Raw genomic sequence first — 18748 nt, forward strand, 5'->3', positions numbered from 1 at the left:
AGATATTTTACTCAGCATAGTGTCCTCCAGGGTCCGATCTTGATTCCTCTTTGGTGACATCCATGTGGCTCCTCCCTCCCTGACCCGAGCAGAGTCCCGAGATTCCTCTTGCACAGCGTTAAAACACTAGTAAATACCTTTCCTGGCAAATAGCTGAGTTCAGAAACATAAATAAAGAAAGGAGAGCGAGCGCACCCATGCATCTGACCACCTTGAGAATCCTCTCAGACAGCTTAGTGTGTAACTTTCCACAGATAACCTCTCCTGACCTCTTGGCTGGATTCCTGTGGGCTGTGAACCTTATGTGTGTGTCTCCTTACGCTAATCCATGACTGTTTCCCAAGGCATGGTTCTGATCATGTCACTCTTCTGTTCCGCTCGTAAATCTTCAGAGGCACCCAGTTGTCTGCGGAATTAAATTTGTCCTCGCAGATGACACGTCGGGCCAAGCCGATATCTCCTTTCGCAGAGTTCAATAGCCTGATATGGGAGATGCTCCTGACAGATCACAGCGAGAATGTCCATAAAAGCTGGAGGCTGTAGCATGTGCTACAGTTGTACCCAGGTAGCTGCTTGGCTTCACGTACATTTATCAAGCACTCTCATTTCCATTAAGGAACTTTGGTGGTCTAGGAGTGAAGTTCTTATTGAAAGATAGCTGTTTGAACCCACTCAGAGAAAGACCTAGTTGTTTACTCCCATAAAGATGAAATAATAACCAAACCTAAATTAACTGCAACCAAAAAGGATTGTAGAGTCGAAGTAGAACTACCCCATATGATTGCAAAGGCTGGAATTTTTGCAGAAGCAATTGTACCTTTGTTCCCCCCTCCCCCCCAGGGTGGCTGGTAGGTTCAAACAGCTGACCTTTCAGTTAGTAGCCAAGAATGTAAACACTGTGTCACTAAAGTTCTTTCCATCAAAAGGTACAGCCTAGAAAACCTGATGGGGCAGCAGCACAATTGTTTCCATTAGTGGTTTTCTGTTTGTTTGCTTGTTTTTTCCTAGCAGAAGCTTTCCAGACAATAAAGCTCCAAATTTGTTCTCTTTTAGGCAGTGATACAAAAAAGCCACTGCTAACAAATAAATTCTGACTCATAGAGTCCTTATGGGAGAGAGTAGAATTGCGCCTTTGGGGTTTCAAGGCTGTGAGTCTTAAAGAGAAGACTCCATGGAGCAGAATGGTGGTTTTGAACACCTGACCTTTTGGTTAGCAGGCAAATGCTTAGACATTAGTACTAATTTTTAGACTATAGTTGTTGTTGTTGTTATGTGCCTTCAAATCGCCTTCAACTCATAGCGACCCCATGTACAACAGCCCTAAACCCTGCTCTATCCTGTGCCAATCTTATTTTCTCTGACACACCTACCCGCATTGCCCCAGTGACTGAATCAATCCATCTTATCAAGGTTCTTCCTCTCCTGCGCTGTCCCTCCACCCTCCCAAGCATGACGTCCCTCTCCAAGGACTGGTCCCTCCATGCAACATGTCCAGAGTATGTCAGCTGACGCTTCAGAATCCTTGTCTCCAAGGAGCAACCTGGCTTCACCCTCTCCAGGAAGAACTTGTTTGTTTTCCTAGCAGTCCATGGCATATGCAATACTCTTCTCTAGCACCAAAGCTCAAAGGCATCAACTCTCCTTCTTTCATCCCTAGTCATTGTCCAACGCTCTGATGAATAGCAGGTAATTGCAAAGACCATGGCCTGGATCAGGCACACCTTAGTCTCCAGACTGGGATCATTGCTCCTCAGGACCTTGGAGAGGTCTCTGACAGCTGGCTTTACCAGTGCAATTCATCTTTTAATTTCCTGGCTGCTGATACCAAGAGTGTTTATTGTATTGTATCTCACCTTTTCCAAATTAAAAAAAAAAGTTTTCCACATTTCAGTAATGAAGATAGTTGCTATTTCCAGTCCTAGTGCAACTTTCTAGTTGCCAGTCGCCCCAGTGTTGGCTTTGACTTTGGCAATGCATGTACAACAGAAGAAGACTGTGCCCATCTTTGTGTTGTTTTAAATACTGTTGTGCTCGACTTTACTGTTGCAGCCAGCCACTGTGTAATTTCAGTGCCTTTTAGCCTGAGGTCTCAGCCACCAGCACCATACTAGACAAATATCCTTTTCAAATCTATAGAATTTTCATTGTCTAATTTTCAGAAGTAGATCTCCAGATCTTTCTTCCTTGTACTTAGTCCATAAACTCCACTGAAACCTTCTGAAATTGTTAAAAACCTAGTAGCATCGCTTCCAACATACAAGCTGTCACAATACAGCAAACTCTCAGATGGGCGACGGGCTTTCTAGTTACACAGCATAAAGCCTACTGAGGTCGGAATTTCTCTTCTTGTGTCCTTGGGGAGAATTTTCTCCTGAAGCTGAGATACTCTTACCCTTTTTACCTAAGAAACATGGTTTCCACGAAGGCTTGACTGCTCCTGTCCAATAAAGAAAAAGGAGTAAGTATAAATCTTTGCATGACTCTAAGGAGGGGTTCATCCATTGCTGTTGATGTTATTAAGGGCTGTTGAGTTGAGTTTGACTCATCGCAATCTGTGAACAACAGATCTGAACCCTATCCCGTCATTTACCATCTTTACCATTCCTGGCACATTGAGTTCACGGCCACAGACACTGAATCTCATTAAGAGTATTTTCCTCCTTTGCTAACTTTCCATCTCTCCAAGCAGGATGTCCCTTTCCAAGTGATAGCCTCTTCTAACAACATGTCCAAGGTATGTGGGATGCAGCTTTGCCATCCTTGCCTTCAAGGAGCACTCTGGTTGCACTTTCTCCAAGATGTACCTCTGCATTCTTTTGGCCTCCATGACTCACTCCATTCTCTTTTCCAACACCACAACTCAAAGGCATCAGTTCTTCTTCTGTCATCCTGATTCATGGGTTCTCCCATAGGTTGGTGATGTTCTGATAGACTTAGAATTTGCAGTATTCCCTTCAAATGGATTCAGCCCCTTGTCAAAAAGTGTCTTGTCTGCCCCATCACAGAGTGTACTGCCACGTTGTCCGTGGCTGGTCTCTCCACGTAGGCGCAGTGGCCGTTCACACTGTGGCTTCAGTGTGTGAGAGACTTTGGCTGGGAGCCAGAGGACTGTGCCAGCTTTCGTTAGGTGGCCTGGAATTTATCTTGTGCTCATTCAAGGTCTGATCTAGTCCTTCGTGAATTCTGTCCTTGGCGCTCTTCCAGCATCTCCCTGGCATGGAGTGAACACTAATTGATTGCTATTATTAGGGTGATGCCCAGACAGATGCCTCCACAGACTAAATCCTTTGTCTCTGTCCTTTCTCATGCTCCAGCCCCAGGTTCCCAACTGCCTGGTGGATGCCACACCCATTTGCACCTATGCCCATGCTAGAGGCTCTGCCAGGCATGCCTTTCTGCCGCCTCTCTTATTAAAATCCCCTTCACACATTGAGGACCAGTTACTGTCTCCTCCTCAGATGAAGTCCCTTCCCATGCCACCACTGAAGCTCATTATTTCTTTCTTCATACTCAGCATTGTTTGTTTGAAGCCACCTCCCTCCCTCCCACCCCTTCAAATTGTTAATCTTACCCTGTAATATGTTAGTTGTTTACATGTGTGTGTCCAAATCCTTCTCTTTGACGTGGGGGAGGCTGTGCTGATACGGCCATGCCCACCGCAGCTATCACAGTTGCACAGAGTGATACCAAATTAATGAATGTTGGGGCAGCACCCTGATATCATTGTTGCCTTCCGTGTGGAGTGGTGCTGCCAGTTTAAACAATTCGTTTGAATTCACCAGCTGTTCCTTGAGAGAAAGATGGGCAGTCTCTTCCTCTGGGATTTATAGCCACTGAAAACCCACTGGAGAGTCAACTCTGAGTTGGTTTTGACACGTAACAACAACAAGCGAGGGATTCAGGCTTGATTCCTGGTAATGCACGTTATGCACAGACACCACCCACTGTTATTAGAGGCATAAGTGTTGGTATAATGTGAGTAGGTGTCCGTAGAACCTCCAGGCAGAGATATTCTAGGAAGAGAGGCTTTGTGGTCTCCTTTTGAGAATCAGTCAATGAGGACCCTGTGGAGCATAACACTTTTCTTTGATTGCAACACAGGGATGGCGAGAATGGGACAGCGTTTTGCTCAGTTATAAAGGAGGATGCTATAAGTTGGGGACCAATGTGACAGGGGCTAGCAGCCACACATACTGATGTCATAGAAACTCCAAAGCCACCAGACCTTTACTTAGCTTTTCTGTAAGAGGAGAGTCAGTCCTGCATGGTCTGGACTGCACACTTCAGAGATAATTTTATTATTCACCTTTTGTACTTGAAGGAGCAGTCTCATCTAGAGGTCCTGGTGAAAAGATGACTCAGCAGCTGGGCTCCCTTGTTGTGTTTCCAGAGATAATCAGGAGTCATAATGATAATTCACAGAAAAAGCTTTTTCTTTTGGTCACAAGTTGAACTCACTGCTGTTAAGGAGCTTCCAATGTCATAGTGACTCTGAAGCATAGAGTAGAACAGCTCAAAGGGTCTCTAAGGCTGTAAGTGGTCGTGGAGGGGCCTGCCACATCTTAACTCTTAAAGAGTGACAGCTGGGTTTGATTGTTGGACTTAGCAGCTGCATGTCTCAACTGCTATGCCCTCAGGGCTCCTTTATTAAGAGTTACCCACCATCACTCTGCTCATTGCCACTGAGTTAATTCTGACTCATAATGACACTTCACTGGATTTCCTGGGACTACCTAATTTCCTCCCACAGAGCAGCTGATGGATTTGAACCACTGGCCTTTCCATTAACAGCACAATTCATCAAAGTTACTCACTCATTGTCATGGGGCTGGAACCTACTCATACTTGGGTTTCTGAGATTGTAGGCCTCACAGAAGAACTGGCCATCCTTCTCCCAAGGAGCAGCTCAAACTCCAGAGACATGCGGCCTTTGGGATGGATGACACCATCAGGGTCTGTATTGACTTGTTGGGCCTCTGAAGCCTCCTGTTTTCTCAAAAATGAACTAGTAAAGATTCTTGCCCATTTAGTTCACCTTTACTCTTGGGAAAATTAGAGCTAGGCAATAATAGAGCACTGGCTTGTCCATGCTTTAATTTCCTTGTTTGTAAAACAGAAGATCATTGTATATACACCAGGGGATCCTGAGAAGGTTAACTGAGGGTGAACTTTTATGCATAAACATGCTCCATACATACTGCTATCATTATCTGATGATAAACGCACTCAACACTTAAGTTGCGTTTTACAGCTGATGCACCAAGGAGCCCTAGTGGCACAGTGGGTTAAGCTGCTAATTGAAAGGTTAACCATTTGAATCCATCTTCTCACTGAAGGTTAAAGACGTGGCAGTCTGCTTCTGTAAAGACATTTTAGCCTCAAGAACCCTGAGGTTCTACTCTGTCCAACAAGTTTGCCGTTATTATAATGATAATATTATAACAATGTCACTACAGTCAAGTGAGAACTGACATGATTGTAGTTGGTTAGTGGGATTGGTACGCTGACGATATTGTCCAATGAATGCTTTTTTTCCAGCATTGCTGGTAGAAGGAGATCTAGCGATGGTCAAGTTCACCTAAGCTGCTTTCACTTTGAAGATGAGTCAAAGGGCGTCAATAATTTTGTCTGCCATTAAACGGAGCTAAACTTTATGAAATTTGCATATATCTATTGCAGTACAGGATTCTAGCCTGTTAATTCGATGGCTACATCAATCAGGATTATTCTACACCTCAGTCACAAGTTGGTTCACGTCTAGAGTTGACTGTGGGTGTTACAAAATAAATATGGAGAGAAGTAAAGAAGAAATACATACTTCTTCCTGCTGTATTTTGAGGGGGCTGAGAACAGCTCTGGTTATTATGAGGCAGTTACCTCAACAGAGCTTTACTTTCTCTCTCATATTTCAAAGGACACACATCCAGCGGGCCTTCATCTCCCTTAACGATCTTGACATTGTCACATTATACCCAAGTGCAAAACTATGACAATACCTCTTTGCTCCGGCTGCCAAAAGTAACATGGAGGGACACATCGTAGTTGAAAAGGGATAATGGTCCCTTTATAGTGACGGGCTTGGAATTATAAATATTTTTATTTCTCCCGTAGGAGATGGCTCGTGGAAGAGAGGAGACAAACACGACTTTGAAGCTAAGCAGGCCTACTCATCCCTCCAAACAGTCACCCTACTGAGGACAGTGAAACCTGAGTTTGAGAAGTTTTCCATGGAAGTGAAAAGTTCTGTTGAGAAACAAGGACTCAATGAGGAGGATTACGTAAGTGCTTGATTATAAGCCTAGACCTTCAGCATCCTGAAAACAGTCGTCTAATTAAATCAGAGGTGACGGCGTGTCCTATTCTGAATCATTCAAAAATTCCTAGCTGAGTGTCTGAATATTGCCATTGCTCTCTCGTCTGTGTGTTTGTGTCTGTGTGTGTGTTTCTGGCTGGTTTCCCTCCTTTCCTCTCTCCCTCCCTCCCCTGCCTCCTTCCATCCCTACCCTTCACTTACTCTTCTCCAGCTTCTGCAGTTGTGGGTACCTGTGGGATGGCTGTGTCAATGTCTGTACACTTTCATCTACTTCTCTGCTGGGATGCTGTTGAGGGGGATAATGGATGAAGGAGCATCAACGTTCTGCGTGCTTAGTTTTTCCAAAGTGTGGTATCAGGAGTTTTAGGTTTTAGGAGGCTCTTTTCTTTTTGCCTTAGGGGGTCCTCTGGCTTGGTGTGGATGCAAGCAAGATGAAATTGTTGACAGCTTCAGTACTTTCTCTGTGTATTAGAATATTGACTGTTGGTCCTGTGGTGAAGACTTTTGTCTTCTAGATATTGAAGTGCAATCCATACAGAAGTTCTCAATCTTATGCAGCAAGTGTTTCATATCCTCCTCAGTTTCTGCAAGCAAGGTTGTGTCATCAACAAGACACAGGTTGTTGATGAGACTTCCTCAGGTCCTGATGCCACATTCCTTTTCATAGAGTCCACCTTCATGAATTATTTGCTCCATGTACAGATTGCCTGGGTAGGGAGAGAGGCTACAACCTTCAGGGCTTTTCATACTATTTGTGCTGTTGTTACTAGTGCATTTTCGAAGAGAGTCTGGAATCCTAGTGAGGCTAAGGGTGTTTCCATAAACACAGGGACTCATTTGCAAGTGACAAGAAATCTGGCTGACTTTACCTCCCTTGGGGCCATTGTCCCCAACATTCCAGGTCCGCCTGGTTTACTTTGTTGTGTTACTACTCCTGTCACTTCTGCACCTCCTTTCTCTAAGAAAATGATTAGTCGGTGCCTTGGACAAGTTGAGTGGGCTTATTGGTTTTCGAAACCACAGTGTCCAGCACAAAAGGAGGCACCGTCTTCATGGTAGGTGTGTGGGCCAGACAGTCCTTGCCTAAGCTGGATTTGAGTTGATCCTGGCTTATAGGAGAAAGGTGGCCTAGTGACAAGAAGCTGCGCTGCAATCTCAAAGGCACATGGTTCAAATCCACCAGCCGCTCCATGGGAGAGGGATAAGCATTCTCTTTCTGTGCAGTTAACTGCCGCAGAAAACTGCCAGACTGTCAGCTATGAGTCAATTCTGACTTTACTGTACACAAAAACACATAGAAGAAAAAGCAGAACGAACCCTTTGGATTCCTAAGCTGTAAATCTTTACGGGAGCACATTGCATCATCTTTGTATCATGGAGTGGCTGGTAGGTTTTGAACAGTTAGCAGCCCAACACATAGTCCACTTCACCACCAGAGTTCCTGTTAGAAGACATGTTGTGCTGTGGAATCGACTACAACTTATACTGACCCTATGAACAGTGCATCTGAACCTTGCTGTTTTCTGCACCATTGTGAACTCTGACATGTTTGAGCCTATTATGGCCACCTTGTCAATTCATCTTGCTGAGGGCCTTTCTCTTTCTCCGAATCTCCACCTTTCCCAGCATATCTTTCCCCAAATACTACCTGTTCCTGACAACATACTCAAAGTATGTGAGACAAAGTTTCACTCTCCTTGTCTCTGAAGAGCACTGTGGTTGCATTTCCCCCAAGACAGACTTGTTTGTTCTTTTGGCAGTCCACAGAGTATTCAGTACTTTTTCTCCAACACTACAGCTCAAAGACACTGATTCTTCTTTTATTTTCCTTACCCATTTTCCAACTTTTACCTGCATAGGAAGCAGTTGAAAAGATCATGAGGTGTATCTCTGTGATGTAGTTAAGAGAAGGCACTGGACACAGGTTTTTATTGTGGGCATCCCAAATTGTGTGATAGCTTTTTTTTTAATTTAATATATTCTAGTACTAGACTTCTAACAAACGTTTTAACATATTATCATCAGCCTTGGAAGTCTATGAAAAATGGCAAAGTTTGAAACTTTACATTTTTTTTACAAAGTTAAACTGGTAGACTGCTCAGTGATGTTCTTTGGCAAATTTACTTTTCTGCTTTAAATGCAGTTAAGCTTTGACGAATTAATCTAGTTTTGTTTGATAAAGTTGATCTTTACTCTTCCCCTACTTTTCCTTGTTTCCTCTTTCTCTCTATCATCATCTTCATTGCATACTTCCTTCCCTTTTTTCCAACTGATATTGAGGTAATTGCAGAGATACATGCAATTTTAGAATCTGCTATGGAGAGAGCTTTGTATATTGTACCCAATTCTTCCCAGTGTTAGAATGTTAGAAAATGAGCCTACATCATCACAACCAAGATACTGATACATTAATCCTACTTAACACTGATAGAGTTTTGCTTGTATTCATGTGCGTGTGACTTTTATCTCTTATTTAAATTTGGGTGTTGAGTTTTATGAAATACTTTGTCCACATGTCTTGGGGAAATTGGATTTTAAGTCAATTATAAAATGGTGATATTATATAAGCACATTATAAAGTGGTGATTTGTATTGCTAGGCTTTTGTGATTTTCATCATATCATTGTGTGCCTGAGTTGAATGTGACCATTCTCTATCATATGCTATTAGAACTTCTCTATGCCCCATGTATACAGGTATACCTCATTTTACTGTGCTTTACAGATTATACATTTTTACACATTAAAGGTTTTTGGTAACCCTGTATCCAGCAATTACATTAACACCATTTTTCCAATAACATGTACTCACTTCATGTCACTAAGTCACATTTTGATGATTGCAATATTTCACACTTTTTAATAATGTTGCATATTTAATTGCAGTGTAGTGTAAACACAACTTCTATATACTTTGGTAAGCAACAACAAAAAAGTGGTTCACTTTAGTGTCATATCTTATTGAATTATAAGGACATCTGATTCATTACTTCCATGAACAGTGGTGGAAACTGAGGTTTCATAGGCAGGTAAAGGAAGCCTTCTGTAAAAAAAAAGCAAGGGCCACATGTGGACATCCATGTCTTACTTTTACTGACTTCACAAAAGGCAACTGTCCCCATTTCCAGCATCAGTAACACAAAACCAATTCCCAAGAGGTCAGACATATTCCCCCATGCTCCCATACTTCTCTTTCTACTCATCTTAACACCAATCTTACTGCTTTGGCTGAGACCAAAAATCCTATGTGATAGCTCACAGACCACACAGAATTATATTGGGGAAGTCAAAAGGTTATAATCCAGATTAATAACAGAGCTCCTGAAATGTACATGCAGACACCTTAGCCTTGAGCCTGTGCCTTCAGGCCATTGTTTCCCAGTTCTCAGTCTTGCCAATATTGAGTTCTCTTACCACCCCCCTCAATTGTCCAATAAATTTCTCAGTCCTACCAATATTGGCTCTCCCTCACCTCAAGGTCTTAACTCATGTCAGGTCCCCAGATTGGACGTAGGTGTTGCTGCTGTAGGTATAGCTGGAGCAGGAAGGTTGTCCTGCATTCTTTTGTTGTCTCTTCATTGGCATGGGAAGATCTGTGTCTATGGCTAGTGCTGTTCAATTTATTCGCAAGACTAGCGAATCCCCTTGTAGATTGTTGAGCCCAGCCAATTCCCTTATGGATTGAAAGAGAGGCATGCTACATTTGCATATTCCCGCCCATCTACTTAGCAAACCAAATAATGGCTAGACAAGTCATATTAAAAAATAAAGTCCATACCTTCCCAATTTTGACTTCTATATTGTAACTTGATTACTTAGTACAAGTCAATAGAGTAATGATGGAGTTGCCTTGATCTTTTGAGATACATGTAACCAAGTGTTGGTTTGCACTTATTTTGTGGGAGAAGATATTTAGGATAGTAAGGGAATTTCTTTCACAGTAGGCTTTTGAAGATTATTGGGGAGTTATCAGAATTCTAATTCTCAGAAGTAAAACTTCACTAGAAGGGGGCCTCCAGTGTCAGTGGGTGTTGGGTCTGGCTTAGGCCAATGTTTGCTAAGTGCCTGCCTAGTCTTCTCTAGTGGTTTTTACTGGATTGTCCACTGGTGCAGTGCCTCTCACTCCCTGGTGTCTCATGGAGGTTCTTGGCTTTTGCTCTGTGAGGGCATCCAATTCCAGAGCTCTGGTATTTGGTTTTAGAATGCGCTGTGTGGTGGCCAAGTCAAGATTAGATGCATCCCCTGACTCCTGGTTCAGTGACTTTCTTTTTCCACTACATCAGTCTGATCCTTTTAATAACAAAGTGCCCACGACGAGGGTGAACCTAAGACCCTAAGATTAAGTGTCTCAGTTTCTACAAGTGAGCCTGGCAGGCAACACAAACCAAAGTGTTTCCTTCTTCTCCCTGTACCTAGCTGGCCCAAATAGGGACTTTGTGTCTCTTTACTCTTCCAAACACTTGACAAAAGCTGGGCGGGGCTCTGTGGCCTCTTCATATGTAGAGAGCAGTTCTCCATTACTCCCTACGCCCACTCCCAGCCATTTATTTCCTCAGTAGTCAGATGCTGTTTATTGAGTGTCAAAGTGAGCATAGCTGTAAGCTTGGTTTTGGACAGTATAATGATATTAACTGGGGTGGGATTCTTGTCACCTAAAAATATTCAAGCAAGTATATAAAAGTCCATGACCAGGATGATGGTGAGAATATGTCTCACATACTTGGTCATGTTCTCAGAGAGATCTAACCTTATAAAAACACATCATCTTTGATAAAGTCGTATTTGTTGTTCTGTGCCTTTGACCTGAGTATGGCTTATAGCGGCCCTGTGAACAACAGATTTGACCTTGCCCTGTCCTGTTACATTGTCACTATCTCCACAATGCTCCAACCCACAGTTGCAGTTACTGTGTCAGTTCATCTCACCAGGGGTCTTCCTCTCTTTTGCCTAATCCTTCATCTTTCCCAGTACAATGTCTTTTCCCAGGGAGAATTGATGCCTTTGAAGTGTGGTCCTGTAGAAGAGTATTGAAAATATCATAGATTGCTTGGAGAACAAACAGATTGGTCTTGGAGAGGATGAAAGCAGGCTGCTCCTTGGAGCCAAGGATTTTGATGCTCTGTCTGACATACTCTGGGCATGCTGGGAGGAGGGACCAGTCCTTGGAGAGGGACATCATGTTTGAGAGGGCGGAGGGATGGTGCAGGAGAGGAAGACCCTTGATAAGATGGATTGACTTAGTGACTGGTATAATGGGGATAGTTGTGTCAGAGACATTAAAGCTGGCTCAGGATAGAGCAGGGTTCAGAGCTGTTGAACTAGGGTCACTCTGAGTTTCAAGCAACTCAGTGACATTTAACAATAATACAACATCAGCTCCTCTTGACAATTTGCCCCAAATATGTGAGATGAAATTTCACTGTCTTTGCTTCCAAGAAGTACCACATCTTTTGGTTTTGGTAGAGTCGAGTCAGTGGAAAAGAGGAAGACCATTAATAAACTAGATTAATATTAATTAATTAATTTTAAATTAATATTAAATACTGTGGGATATTATATTGGGACATTCAATACAGGCTGCAAATATTGTTTCAAGCATAGCAGTGGTTGTGAGGATGATGCAGGAGCAGGCACTATTTTATTCTGTTGTTCACAGGGTCATTATGGGTCAGAACTAACTTAATGACATCTAATAACAACAAGAGTATTGGGGAACCCACATCAGTGGAATTTCTGCACCAGCATGGGTGCAAAATATGGGACAGCTTAGCTTAGAGTTCTCTGATATTTGTGATTCTGACAGTCTGAACAAGTTCTAGAAGACCAAAGGTGGCACATTGTTGTTGTTGTTGTTATGTGCCGTCGAGTCACCTGCGACTCATAGCGACCCTATGTACAACAGCCCTAAACTCCGCTCTGTCCTGTGCCAATTGCACTGTCTCCAACACTCCCATCCCAATTATCCCAGTCACTGAATCAATCCACCTCATAGAGGGCCTTCCTCTCCTGCGCTGTCCCTCCACCCTCCCAAGCATGATGTCCCTCTCTAAGGACCGGTCTCTCCTCACAACATGTCCAAAGTATGTCCAAAGGTGGCACATAGGGAACAAAATTCCAGTGCTCAGAGAAATCAGAAAACTGGACAATGACTAGGGATGATAGAAGGAGAATTGATGCCTTTGGTGCTGGAGAAGAGTATTGACTGTACCATGGACTGCTAGGAGAACAAATAGGACAATGATTAACCAGCAGAACATTTGGCTAGTTAGTGTCCTGGGCCTTTTTATTCATATGGACAGGATCTGACATTCTATGTATAGGATTGCATTGAAAAAATTTCTCCCCTGGAAGAAATGGAAGAGACGTTTAACTGTATTTATATTAGCAAATTTCACATGTTAGAACCATTAGAGTTATTCCTATGGAGAAATTTAATCATTCACTCATTCTAAACTAGGGTGTCAGTCCAATTTTTCTAATTCCCAGTGTTTTTCACATTGTGTCTCAAAGAGGTAGATTTAAATTTGTCCTACTGCTCTTTTTCAGGTTAGTCTGAGCCAACCTTGGAGACCATTTTCCCCGTTGGCAGTCTCCCTGGCTTCTGAGCCCTGTAAATCCCACTTTTGGCTTTGACCCATTCTTCCTATTGTGTTTGGCACTTCTGCATCCCATTCACTGCCTGGCCTTTTAACAATTTGCTCTGCCCTTGAGTGAAGCTCACCTTTCCTCCTGATGATATCCTTGTTGAAATCAATATAATTTATAGTTTTGGAGTTTTTTTCAGACTTTAAAAAAAAGAAGAGGAAAGAGGCGTGAAAGTGCCAAACTTAATTAAAAATATTTTAATATTTTGATCCAGGACATAGTCTTCACAATTACTTGCTATGTATCAGAAAGCTGGACAATGACAGTGACAGAAACTGGGGTAAAAATGGGGGTAGGTATGTCAGGGACAATAAGGTTGGCACAGGATAGAACAGGGTTTAGGGCTGTTGTACATAGGGTCACTGTGAGTCACAAGCAACTGAATGGCACATAACTATAACAACAACAACAGTATTTGTAAGAATTATACAAAAGTAGTTTCTTCTCTAATCTTGATTCCCATTCTTTAGAGACAATTATCAATAATATTTTTATCTGGTGCTTCTGCTGTTTCCTTCCATATGCTAAAATAGTTTATTTATACTAGTGTTTTGATTTTGAATTTTTTTTTTTATTTCTTGATGTTTTTAAAGTAGAAAAAGACAATTTAGCTCTTACACATTATTTTCCTCTTTTAAGACTTCCTTTTCTGTTATTTCCCATATAGTTTTAAAAAAAATTATTTTAATAATTATTTTTAATAATTTTAATGAAAATTTACAGAGATTTTGGATTTCCATTCATTCATTGCTGCACTTCTCTCCCCGCCCAGCCCTACCCCCCTCCCTAGTTCGCTCCTCTCTTTGAAAAGCAAAAGAAACAATCTCTCCCTGATTCACAATCCCCCCGCACCCCTCCCACCACCCCAAGTACATTCCACTATGCAACCTTAATTGTGGACTATTGTGATAACCGTAATACCCTATCATACATTGCTTTTAAATTATTCTTTCCCTCATCTGTTTCAGTGCAGTATACACAATTTATCCAGTTTTTCTCAGTCTTACCCCAACCCTGATATCTGTCCCATTTTACAGCAGTGGCACCGTGCAATACTTATCTTTCCCATATAGTTTTGTAACACAAATTTTGATTAAAGGTATTTTCAAAATTAAAATAAGAAGGCGAGCTTGTGTTCATGGCTTTTGTTAATATGGTCATATAAACATTATTTATAGATGACTCATGGACTGTTGTTGTTATGTGCCATTGAATCACCTGTGACTCATAGTGAACCTATGTACAACAGCCCTAAACCCTGCTCTGTTCTGAGCCAAGCTTACCATCTTTGACACATCCACCCCCATTTACCCAGTCACTGAGTCAATCTATCTCATCAAGGGTCTTCCTCTCTTGCACTGTCTTTCCACCCTCTCTGAGGACTGTTCCCTCCTTGCAACATGCCCAAAGTATGTCACACAGAGCTTCCGAATCCTTGCCTCCAGGGAGCAGCCTGGCTTCACCCTCCCTAGGATGAACCTATTTGTTTCCTTGGCAGTCCGTGGTGTATTCATTACTCTTCTCCAGCACCACAGCTCAAAGGCATAAATTCTCCTTCTGTCTTCCCTAGTCATTGTCCAGCTTTCTGATGCATAGCAAGTGATTGCAAAGACCTTGGCCTGGATCAGGTGCACCTTAGTTTCCAGACTGACATTGTCTCTGGAGAGGTCCCTGACACTAGATTTTCCCAATGAAAGTCCTCTTTTGATTTCCTGGTTGCTGGTACCAAGACTGTACAAGGTACTGATGCACTGTTGTTGTTGTTAAGTGCCGTTGAGTCCTAGGCAACTCATAGTGATCTTATGAACGAAAGTCTTTGACCCTTGCATGACTTTCATCCTTTCTCCAGGTTCATAGGGTTTTTGGAGGCAAGCTATTTACGGAAGTGGGTGCCACTCCTGCTTCCAAACTTGTTTTTAACTGGGGAGCCCCACCAAACACTGTCTACCATGGGTAACCATTATCACATTTGACACATTGGTGTCACAGCGTTCAGCTTCACAGCAACCGCAAGTTACCTCTGTACAGCAATTGGACACAATAGGGCTATACAACCTACAAGAATCTAGTCTATAATAATATTTCTTCTGTTTTTCCCCTTCTCTGAAATCAATAATTTCCTTGGTTTTAAAAAATTTACTTTCCTGTAATTCTCATTATTTCATTTTTATTCCTTCAGTAAAAAACATTTTAGATAATGTTATTTTGTTGTTGTTGTCGTTGTTGTTGGCATTTTATTGTTGTCTGTAGGAAGAACACTGATTTTATTGAGAAAGAGAATTTAAATGCTGCTTATACAGAGGCAGTGCAATTTTCAGGGAATTTATAGCTCCAGCAAGTCAGTTAAGTGACCTTCTCCTTAAAGAATGAAGGACAGTTCTCAGTACAAAGAGGAACCAATCTTATGACCAGCTTTAGTTGTTCACCACTCCTTTGAACTAGTTGTGAACATTTTAGACAAGAAGTAGATAAAGAGGTTCTTGAGGAGGTGGCAGTGATGAACGAGGCCTTCAGGAAATAGAGATACCAGCATAGATGGCACCATGAACCCAGATATCTTCAGTCATAGGATAATGGTTTCAACCACAGGTCTGAGATCAAAGACTGGGCAATACCACCAGTCTTCATAGACTGGCAGGCCTGCATCAGGTCGGTCCTGATGCAGCCTACTGCTGCGGTCTCCCTCTGGATTATAACCTACAGGGCCACAGTGCAGCTGGGATGCCTCCTCCTTGTTCCAATGCTGCACACTCAATTCGGGGGAGAAAGCTGCAATCTCCCCACTGGCTGAAATCACAGAGTCTGAGCCATGAGTAGTGCTGCAGGTGTAAGTGAGGCCTAAACTCCCCCGAATTGAATCTAGGGCCACATGGCATGCTTGAAACACTGGTGGATCCCATTAGTGTCCTCCAGAGCTGCTGAATGGCATCTTCATGGACAAGGATATAGGCTCGGATGGGCCTGCTGGCCAGGAACTCCACCAGTCATTGATTGAAAACAATGCCCTTTGTGCTCTTGGTAAAACCTCTGGCAATTTTCCTTTCTCCATAGTGCTTCTCTCATTTGTACTACAAAGAACTTGTTCCTCAGAAGGTGCAGATGAACATCCTGTAGAATCAGGAGGTGAGCAGCTGCATGTGGCTTGATCAGAGCTTGGAGAATCTGAGGGCTTTACAAGACCATCACACTGCAGGTCCCTTGAACCTCGCTTCTCAAACCCAAGCCTGATTCTGGGTTGAGGGGAATCCTGGCCCAGGACCAGGTTGAGTCTTACGGATCCTCACAGCCCTGATGCTATATTTTTAACCCCTTATTTTCCTGCTCCAGTTTATTTCTATTTTTCAACATCAATATTATGTACAGATCTTTCTTAACTTTTTTCTTGATATTAAAAGAGAAAGAGGAAATTAGTAGAAAAATCTTCTGTGACTTTTCATACCTGAAAGGAGTTTGTTTTAGTCTTACATCAATTTAGCTGGGTATAAAATTTTCAGGTGGGAAATTATTTCCCCTGACCATCTTATGTCATTGTTGTGTTGCTTTGTGGCTTTAGGTGTTGCCGTTATGATTGTTTACCTTTTTCATATTCCCCCATTTTCCTCTGTTCCCAGAAGATTTTAGGCTATTTTCCCCCACTTACTTAGGACTGTATTGGCCAGAGTAAGTAGTTTTTTTTTCTAGTCAGGAAAGTAGAGACTATGCCACAGAATTCAGCTGGAAAGGTAAATTATGCAATAAAGTGAGCCAATGATAAGTCACAATAAGAAGCTGTTACCACCCATAGAGCTGGATGGACCAGAGAAGGTAGTTTTCCTTGTGCTCAGAAGCTAGGGCTTCCCACAGGTGCCAGAAGCATAGTGACAGTGGCATTTTACTAGAGATGCTACTCGAAGCACAGAGAGAGGAGGAGAAATATTCTGGCTTTCCTCTGCTTTCTCTTCCATATTTGTTCTTCCTTCTCCTTCTCCTCCTCTTCCTCTTCTTTTTCTCCCCTTTCCCCTTCCTCTTTCTCTTATCCTCCATCTCTTCTTCCTCCTCCTCCTCATTTTCCTATCACTGCTTCCTGTTGACAGAAACAGAAGTTAGCTGACATCCAGGGAAAAGCAGACTGCAAACATCATCTTCTTATGTTATCAAGCAGAGCAGAGGAAAGGAGAAAGTTGAGTTGGAGACCAAAATGGGCAATTGGTTTACCAGTATTTTGAAATGTCACAATTTTGTGCCTTCGTTTTGGCTCATTTTAAATTCTGGCATTAAGTCCTTTACTTTCTCTTTTTGGAAATTTTGAAGTTGGTATTGGTTTTCCTCAATGGCCACTATTTTTTTTTTCTCTCTCTCTCTTATCTTCCAACTCTGTCTTCTGTTTCATTTTCTGAATGATTGCCTCAATTTTATCTTCCAACCTGTCTATTAAATTTTTAATTTCTCTCATGTTTTTAATATTTTGCTACTTCAACATTAAAGAAACAAAAAACTTCACAGCTGGAACAATAAGAAAAATAGTGATAAGTGGACAAATACTGGAAGTTGTCAGGGATTTCCATTTACTTAGGTGCACAATCAATACCCATGGAAATGTTGTTATTGTTGTTAAGTGCTGTTGAGTTGATTACAACTCATAGTGAACCTATGAACAATAGATCTGAACTTTGCTCTGTCCTGCACTGTCCTTATCATCTTCAACACATTTAAGCTCATTGCTGCAGACACTGTATCAGTCCTTCTCACTGAAGATCTTCTTCTCCTTCACTGAACCTCCACCTTTCAAGCACGAAGTAATTTTCCAAGGAACTTAGATTATTATCTTCCAATAATATGTCCAAAATAGGTGAGATGAAGCTTCACCATCTTTGCCTCCAAGGAATACTGGTTGCACTTTCTCTGAGACATATCTGTTCTTTTGGCAATCCCTGGAATATTCAGCACTCTTCTCCAAGAACTCAGTTGCATCCATTCTTCTTCTGTCATCCTTATTCATTTTACAGCTTTCAGATGCATAGCAGGATTGAAAAGATTGTGGCTTGAATCACATGCACCATAGTCTTTAAACGGACATTATTACTCTTCAGGACTTTGGAGATTGTAGCTTGAAGCAAGTACACCTTAGTCTTTAAACTGACATTATTGCTCTTCTGTACTTTGGAGAGTTCCCTGACAGCAGACTTTCTCAATGCTGTATGTCTCCTGATCTTCCTGACTGTTGGTATCCAAGGTAGTGTCTGTGGATCCAAGCAAGATGAACTCATTGACAATTTCAATCTTTTTTTCCCATCATGCTGTTGTGTAAGACTGGTCAGTGAATAAGGAAGACTAAAAAATAATTGATACCTTTTAATCTTAATGTTAACAAAGAATATACCATGGACAGCCAAGAGAACAAACAAATCTGACTTGGAAGAAGTACAACCTGACTATTCCTTAGAATCAAGGCTGATGAGATTTTGTCTCACATACTTTGGACATTGTATCAGGAGGGGCCAGACCCTGGATGTGGACATTGTGCTATGTAGAGGATCAGTGAAAAAAAAGAAGACTTACAAGTTGAGTTGACACAACAGCTGCAAAAATGGGTCTATGACAATTGTGGTTGTAAGGGTAACACAGGACTTTGGTTGGTTGTACACAAGGTTCCTATGAGTTGGAACCAATTCAGTGACACGTTACAACAACCGTGTTTTTAATTTCCAAGAGCTCTTCTTCTATGAAGCCTGATCTTGTTTCCTGGAGACAGTAGCTTATCTTGTGGAGAATATTCCTTTATCAGTGCTACACTGTACTTCATCTCACATAC

The 18748-nt window shown here is 42.0% G+C and overlaps 1 protein-coding gene across 2 annotated transcripts in view; it reads left to right on the forward strand.

Annotated features, from left to right (window-relative positions):
- Positions 1–18748, forward strand: part of NPR3 (natriuretic peptide receptor C/guanylate cyclase C (atrionatriuretic peptide receptor C)) — a 106061-nt gene that overhangs the window by 33574 nt on the left and 53739 nt on the right. For both annotated transcript variants that reach the window (XM_006896793.1, XM_006896794.1), the window contains exon 3: positions 6112–6278. In XM_006896793.1, the coding sequence (XP_006896855.1) occupies positions 6112–6278 (167 nt within the window). The remainder of the gene's footprint in view (positions 1–6111; positions 6279–18748) is intronic.

Source organism: Elephantulus edwardii, unplaced genomic scaffold (assembly GCF_000299155.1).
Source record: "Elephantulus edwardii isolate Elephantulus edwardi_28Jun2011 unplaced genomic scaffold, EleEdw1.0 scaffold00191, whole genome shotgun sequence".
NCBI lineage: Eukaryota > Metazoa > Chordata > Mammalia > Macroscelidea > Macroscelididae > Elephantulus > Elephantulus edwardii.